General features: G+C 39.6%; 1 protein-coding gene across 2 annotated transcripts in view; it reads right to left on the reverse strand.

The window, feature by feature from the left end:
* atxn7l1 (ataxin 7-like 1) overlaps positions 1-8,032 on the reverse strand; it is a 29,083-nt gene continuing 21,051 nt past the window's right edge. For both annotated transcript variants that reach the window (XM_034862938.1, XM_034862937.1), the window contains 5 exons: positions 7,809-8,019; positions 6,673-6,794; positions 5,582-6,115; positions 5,021-5,273; positions 1-3,813 (listed from right to left, as the gene is read on the reverse strand). In XM_034862938.1, the coding sequence (XP_034718829.1) occupies positions 3,796-3,813; positions 5,021-5,273; positions 5,582-6,115; positions 6,673-6,794; positions 7,809-8,019 (1,138 nt within the window). In that variant the 3' untranslated portion in view covers positions 1-3,795. The remainder of the gene's footprint in view (positions 3,814-5,020; positions 5,274-5,581; positions 6,116-6,672; positions 6,795-7,808; positions 8,020-8,032) is intronic.

The following is an 8,032-nucleotide window of genomic DNA, read 5'->3' on the forward strand; positions in this document are numbered from 1 at the left end:
TACAGCAAGTATTTAGTTGTTTTGATGGGAATATCTTTGTTCTGATCCAACTTTAGGGAGAGCGAAGAAACTGCAAATCTTACATTCGACACAGTTCGGATGAAGTGCCACAACTGGTTCAGGGGCCGACTCACTGAGAATATACTCTTCATCTCTTTTTACTTTAGTTGCCAGAAACACTGTTACAAATATATACTGTAGATATAGATTTGTTTTTAATATCTCAAATATTTTCGTATATAAATAGAAGTTGATTAAAGATCTGGGCATTGTGACAATGTGCAAAAAGAGAAAAAGAAAAAAGGGGAGGCTTTAAAAAAAAAAAAAAAAAAAAAAAAACTGTCAATACCTCCATAAAATTCAACAGCAAAGATAATGTACAACTGCTCTTAAATTCATGAACGTCTTCATTTTAGCTGCAACAGATAGTAACTTCCCATTTCTATTACCATAAACAGTAAGTCACGGTGGGATTCCCAAAAAACATGTCAGTGGTAAGATCGTCATCTTTGATCTGCGGACACACTGAAGACACTGAGCAGAAACTAAATCTTTAATTCCCACCTAAACCATTGTTTTTCAGCCATTACACCAACATAAACTATTTACCAGTACATCTGTTGGTACGTTGCGTTACACAGAGAACATGTACACTGTAATTGCCAACAAGTTAGCTGTACACCACAAGTACCCGGATACACCTTGCGTGTCTAGAGTAAAATAAAGTATCACTAAACTGATCTAAGAGTACTTTGACGATCTCACACACTGAAGAATAAAGTGTCATCATGGGAAGCACTTGGAAAAAGCATAACACAAATACAACTGATTTTGTACATCAATAGTGCTATGATGCTTTTGAGACAAAAAAAAAAACGTAGTTATTTGAAGCAGCCAGCGAGTACCAGTACGCTGCTATCAAGCAAATCTAAAGGATTTCAGTTACTTTGGCTTTATCAGCAACACCGGATGAATAGAAAGGGTACTTTTTAAACATTTAAAAGGTTTTTACTTAATAATACCACTTTTAACCAACCTTTTTTTAATCTTGTCGTTATTTTAAAGACATTAAAAGTTAAAAGGAATGAATGTGCCGCATTTACAGCACAGCTACCTACTGAGCCACCAGAGAAGAATTGGTACCAAGCTTGACAGGTGCGACTGAGAAGTGAAAGCACTTTGACCTGACTTTGATTTTTACATACACAACCAGCATAAATCGTACTGAGACTAGACCAATCGGTACTGAAAGATAAAGACAGTTGAAAATATAGCTATAGTTTTGAACATTGGAAGTAGTATGAAAAAAGGTGGATCCACAGGCAAAAAGGAAAGCGGGTCCCTTTATATGAAAATACTAACCGAGGCCTGGTGTCCCAAAATCAACCTTTGTTCATTAGCATTCGTCATATAGAAATTGTTGACCTATTAAAAACGTGAAGAAATACTACTGTAGAAACATGTGACATGTAGACTTTCAACTTACATTTTGGACCAAGTCAAATTCTATAGCACAGTTAACGATGACATCATCTCTTATGTTTGACATGGTAAATAATGCTTCAAAATACACAATAATTGACTCTGAAGGTTCCATATTAATGTTAGATGTATCACTTAGATAAAAAAAAAAACTCAATGGTTTATTTGTGTACTAGACCACATCTTCATGTGAGGACACCTGTCTGACAACTGTCTCCAGGGCAGCGGAGTACTCTCCATCTAATGATGAAGGCTGTGGCCCACAGATCAAACTACAGATTAATAATTATAATAATAATAATTCTATGCGGGTTTGAGTATGCAGTGTTTTCCCATTGAAAAAGTGACAAATTGAAAAGTCAGCATGCATTCTACAAATTACAGAAACGAAATACTACTTTTGAGTGTGCTGTTGATAAACCTTTATGTGCATCTGGAATCTGGGAGAAAATACACCTTTTGCAGGCAGTAGTGAGAGAAAAAGATCTACCAAACAAACCCACTAATAAATCCTTGGAAAAAGTATTCCGCTTTCTTATAGGAAAGCTACAGCCAATTAAAATTCACAAAGTTGCAGTTTGGCCGACATATAATGGTGCATATACTGTATTGTATAATTTACAGTATTCTTTAACAATTAGTAAATAGCACACAGTCTACAATTTCTGACTTCTATAGAAATGGGACAGTTTTTTTTGAGTTTGCAACCATGTGAGTGTTCCTTGAGTTAAGATATCTTTTGTCTGACAACAATGTAAGCTACACAACAGTTATTAGAATATGCCTGAATAAAAAGAATTTATACATACTGTGTATATATATATATATATATATATATATATCATTTGTTTGTTTTTTGTTTAGAATTGGCCACAGTATGTGAACTGTCCGCACAGCAAAATTGAAATGGCATACACAGCAGCCACAGTCAAATTTCAAATTTTGCTGTGTTTGTGTATTAATTAGTAATAATTTAAAAACTTGCTAATGAACAAAATCCTTGAAGATTTTGAGAAATCAGACCAATCTCATCAATATCATATAACACAGACCTAAGTATGGGGGCAAAAATACTCTGTTTAGCTCATATTTAGTAAAAGGGGACAATTATTAATAAATACAAAAATAATAATCGATATGTACACATTTTCAAAAATATGAACTATCATAATACTTTCAACATTTCTTCAAAATGCCATAGAAATGACTATTTTCCTCAAAAGTCTCTTTAGCTCAAACCTCGAGGGTCAATTGGTAAAACAAACGATAAATTATAAAAAATGAAATAACATAAAAAAAGATCCAACACGGTAGTAATTATTCCTTTTTGGATGCAAGTCCTGATGCACAGACAGGAGTTTGTGTTTCTTGCAACATTTAAAACCAGAACTAAGAAAGAACAAACTCTTCAAATAAAATCAGATTTCTTCCTTATAGAAATACATCGGCATCATTGGTAACTTTGATATTTTTTTCTTCCCTTGTGTGAACGGGTCCTTGGTGTGGCACTGCTGGAGTCAGTGAAGAAGATAGAAGCAAGGGCTGTAAGTGCACTTTGAACACAGACATGCTGGGATGGATATGGAGATGGGGGGGTAAAGGGAAGTTGAGAATTGTAAAGACAAAAGGTAGGAAACGATAGATGGAAGAGATGGAAGTTGAAAGAGAGGAAAAAGCTGGACAAAACCAAAAGTTAAAATAAAACTAAAGCTGCTGTTGTCTTCCATCTATGAGGAAGAGGAAACACGAAAATCAAGAGAAAGAGGGTAGGGTGTTGAGGTGGCACAAATGAAGGCTGAGTCCTAAAGTTATCAAACAGTCAGTAGGTCCTTCAACCATCTCACTCACAACAATCACAGACCTCTTTCCTTGTCCAGGACCAGACACAGGAAGCAGGAAAATGGTCAAAACAACCAGAAAATAAACTGATTGCTTAAAGAAATGTCTCCCCAAAATTGTACAGTGGTGGTATTATATTACCAATGCCTTGGAAACGTGAGGCAAAATTCCCTTTTTCAGAGGATGCGTTTTTTTGGATTCCTACGTCTTGTTCTTAAAAGACTTCGACCACAGTCAGGCACAGCAGTTTTCCATCAGAGCGATCCATTATCAAAGGTTAAAGTTGGAGAGTAAAAGTAACTGCCAGCCAACTGTGGGCAAAGACTCCAGAGCCCCAGTGTCACGGCAGGGGTGACACCGTTGAGATAAAGCAGTCTGATTGGTGCTGTCAGCGGAAGAGTGGTGAGGTCGAAGGTCTCAAACGGTGGTAGGCTGCACAGCTGTCCAACATTCTGTCCATGAAACAGGTTTCTGTCAGTGATGCGACTTGGCCTGCAGGGAGAAGAAGAGAGTGAGTTATTAGCAGGCCTTCATTTATATTTGGCTCAGTGGTGGCTTTACTGTGTGTGAAGCAATTTCTGACATCAAAATATACATTAAAACAATTCCAAATGCCTTTTTAACTGCCTTTTCCCAACTGACTAGTGCATTTTTCTTTTTTGACCCATTATTGATATCTGCCTTTTTTAAATTAAAAATCAGAACTATCATCCCACATACTACACCAATGTTTGGGGTCACCTATAAACTTGTCATCTAAGCGAGTTTAGGATTTGTAGATTATTTTAGAAGCTCTGTGCTTTAGCATTTTATCTGTTATAGTCTGGATCAACAAGTGTGTATTTGCCTCACTCCTTTGCTTCGGGGAAAAAAAAAAAACTTTAAGAGAGCAAGCTACACGCTGAAAAAAGCAAGAACGTTTTGACCATGCAATAAGGCAGTCGTGCTTGGTTCTTTAGGGGAATGATTTACATAGGTTTACAGCTCTTATTATCTAACTGGGACGTTTTGGGGCAGATTGGTAAGGATTGCTATGGACAAAGTACACACAGCAATACACTTGTAAGAGCAAATTTCGTTTAACGATGCACCCAGCTAATTTAAATAACTCACATTAGTGTATTGTGTTAACAGTTAACTTTGCTTAGTATATTATGAGGCGTTTTCTTTTGTGAGGTGCAAATGTTCCACCTAAACAAGTTCCTTCCGGAGACCCCTTTAAGAGCCACGGTTGCTGCGTCCAGAACTTAGCGCTGTCTAAATGATGGTTATTGCTTTAAAGAAATGCAAACAACCCCGAGCATTGTTTTCTCCTAACCCAATATCTGGTGTAGCCAGTCCTTACTCCACAGCTCTTTGGAGATGGGTCCGGGAAGTTATAACCGAGACTGCTGACAGTTTAACAAGGCTCAGGCATGCAAACAGCAACGTGAGGCTGTCCTTAGACACAGTGGTGCTTTGAGCGAAGTGCAAATGTTAAGTTGTTTTTTTCTTTGTCAGACTTGACATGGGTTTTGTGTTTTCTTTGCTGTTGATCATAAAGAAATATGTCTAGTTTATTCAGCAATGGATGTGAAGGTTGAGTCCATATAGACTTTTAGTAGTTAGGTTAGTTTAACAATTCAGTACTGAACCTACCAAATTACACTCAGGGGTTTATTCCTACTAGTGGGTAATAAAGAGACAGCCCAACACCTACCTGTCTTGGGGACTCTGGCCCCAAAGCCAGTATTTCCACATTGTTGTTCCCGTTCCCAAAGAGGCTCTCCAACCCAACCGGTCTGCTCAGCTTACTGGCCTTCCCTGTGAATGAGCTGGGACTCCTCCTCTTCCTCCCCTCTGCTCCTTCTTTATAAGCCAAGGGTCCAGAGGGGGAAGCCAGGGGCTGATGGGGGGCAGAGGCTGGCTCCCTGTTAGGTGAGTGGGGTATACTGGTCGTGCCATGTTCGCAACTGGAGACCAGAAGAGGGGGGTAAATTGCCAGGATATATTGTAAGCTTCAGTACAATTTTCACTGTACAGTCAAATCTACTGTATTTGGACTGGTATAAAATCATCACAGCAGATTTTACAGTGACCAGGAAGTTAAACACCTAATAATAATTCCCCCTCATGCATTTCTCAACATACTGTACTATGTTGTGTTGTGCTGAGCCTGTATTGTGTTGTTTTTGATCCTGACTTTTAAGATCTAGCTCTCTTAAGGATGATCAATTACATTGCTTTGACTGCCTAAACTAAAGAGCAGCCCTGTACCCACCTGTTCTGTGAGTTGTGGCTTTGAGACACATCGGCTCTCGACAGCCAGTCCTCTCCGCTGCTCCAAAGCCTACTTCCCCTGTGCCCAAGTCCCTTTTTCCTGGCTGGGGTTGCTGCTGTTGCTGCACCCCCTGAACCTTGTAACCTTGGATGATAGCTGCTGCCATTCCTCTTGTGATTATCCACAGTCGGAAATAAGGAAGAAGGAGAAAAGGAGGAAGGGTAGGAAGAGTTTGTTCTCCTCTTAGATCCCAATACAGAGTCCACCGTGTCTTTGGATGGGCGGCTGGCTTTTTGCGTGCCGTTACGGGCTTTACCCGGTGCAGAAACTGGGGCGACGGGCTGCGGAGCGTCTCGAATGCTGAACACCCCGGCAATGGATGCAGACTGAGGAAATGTGGCGGTGTAGGAAAGAGAGTTGCAGGAGAGGGGAGGAGAAGTGCCAGAGGTGGGAGGGGGAGTCTGTTGGGAAGTGATGGGGGAAGTTCCAGAGGAGGAGAGGGAGAGGAGGCTCTCAGTAGCCAGAGGCACCTTCCTAAAACAGGAAGAGGATGTTAGAAGATTGCACCAATAAAGTTGCTTCATTGCCCTTATAGATTCAGAGTACTTAACCTTAAATAATCAATATGTTGTATTTTACTGATTAATGGCTTTCTGTGTTTACATGAATTGGGAAATTAAGTATGATTGCCTCACATTTTTGACCTATTAGCTACTGGTGCTTTTATCATGGTTTTAATAACATAATCACAACTCAATAACTATTCCTTTCCCAAACTTTTTATGATTCTTTAATCAACACATGCATGCAAACTGTTCAATTTGTATCTATTGTTGTATTTTTGCTGTTCTCTCTGCTGCCCTTTAACCCTAAATTAAACTGGCTTGACATTAAAAATCACTTTCTGCCTACCCACTAAATTGTATTTATTTTCCTCAGTCAGTCCTGTCAGTCTAATGAAATCAAATCACATACTGTAGTTACTCTTGTGTACCTACAGCAGCTTGGAAATACATTTCATGAGTGACATCAATGTGAAAAACGCACCCAAAGAAACAATTTACACAGAATGTATTTTCTAACACACTCACCTCCACATCTGTGCGTTCAGGTGTTTCTCCACCATGTTCTGCAGCGCCAGCCTCATCCTGTCCCATCGTCTGTCAAACACATAGTGGCCCCGTCCCATGAGCCGGCTGCTGAATACGCAAAACTGGAGAGAAAACAGAAGGGAGGTAATGTGAAGGATGAATAGAGGTATTGATGGGAGAAGAGGGGAAGGAAAATGAGAAAGATGAGAAAAACGAGAAAAACAGGCAGATGAATTAAGAGGATGCAAAGAAAAACAAGGAAGAAAAGAATAGAGAGTGAGAGAAAGAGAGAGGAATTAAGAAGTACGTGGTGGGTAGACAGAGCAGGACGTAGAGTGAAAGAGGCATCAAATGACAGAAACAGAGATTGATGGAAAATAACAGATGACTAAGAGAAAGCAGAGAGGTAATGGAAAAATACCAAATTAAGACAAGCAATACTCAAATCTATTAAAGAACACGTTCAGAGATCTAAAAAAAGGAAGCTGTGAACCCGACAATCTCCTTAGCAACGACAATATTACCAAATCAATGCCTCTTTTTAGTTTCCAACAAAAGATGTGACTTAGTTTTGAACACTTATACGAGTGGGCAGCTCAATGTTTTGCTGTCACTAATAAATGTCAAATTTAATTACGACAGAAAATGGGAGTCATGTATCCTTCCTGTGATCACCTTTTTGGTCTTAACCCAGTATCTGAACAACAACAGTTACTCAATTAATCCTATGTCTTCAGGCGGGCAGTTTGTCAGGAATAGTCAGTTTGTTAAACAGTGTGTTCTTTATATTTGTTTAACTGCAGAAAGCACAGCAATGTATATACAAAATAATTCAGCAATGTAGTGTATATACCAAACAAATGACCACTCAATACAGTAACATTTTACTGCTCAATCGACATACTGACATCAAATCTGCACACAACTCTTCTGCTTATTTGTGTCCAAAAAAAACACTTGATTAGAGTGCCTGAACATTGACAAAAATAATTCCTCTAAGTGGCATCTAACAGCAGACCCTTCATGTTACAAATGGAAGCTAATGCCACAAACTTGTGCCAGTGGGTATTTAATGCCCCACGGATATGGACTATAAAAATGTCTGTTTTTGCAGCATCATTAGTCAAATGATTTACCCCTAAAGGCTGTGGGTGGCGATTGGAGTAGTGAAAGGCAGGTCTGTCAGTGTCCTCTAGAGTCTCTGCGTCTCCCTCATCACTGGAAAGTCGACCGCCGTCTCCTGCTGCTGCCATCCAACTGTGGGGAGACTGCTCTGGGTTAAGGGATGGGGCGGGGGCTGGCGCTGGGAGCAGAGGACTGGAGGTGGAGGTGGTGGAGCCTGGAACCCTGGGAGGGGGGG

This window comes from Etheostoma cragini, chromosome 23 (genome assembly GCF_013103735.1).
Source record: "Etheostoma cragini isolate CJK2018 chromosome 23, CSU_Ecrag_1.0, whole genome shotgun sequence".
Taxonomy (NCBI): domain Eukaryota; kingdom Metazoa; phylum Chordata; class Actinopteri; order Perciformes; family Percidae; genus Etheostoma; species Etheostoma cragini.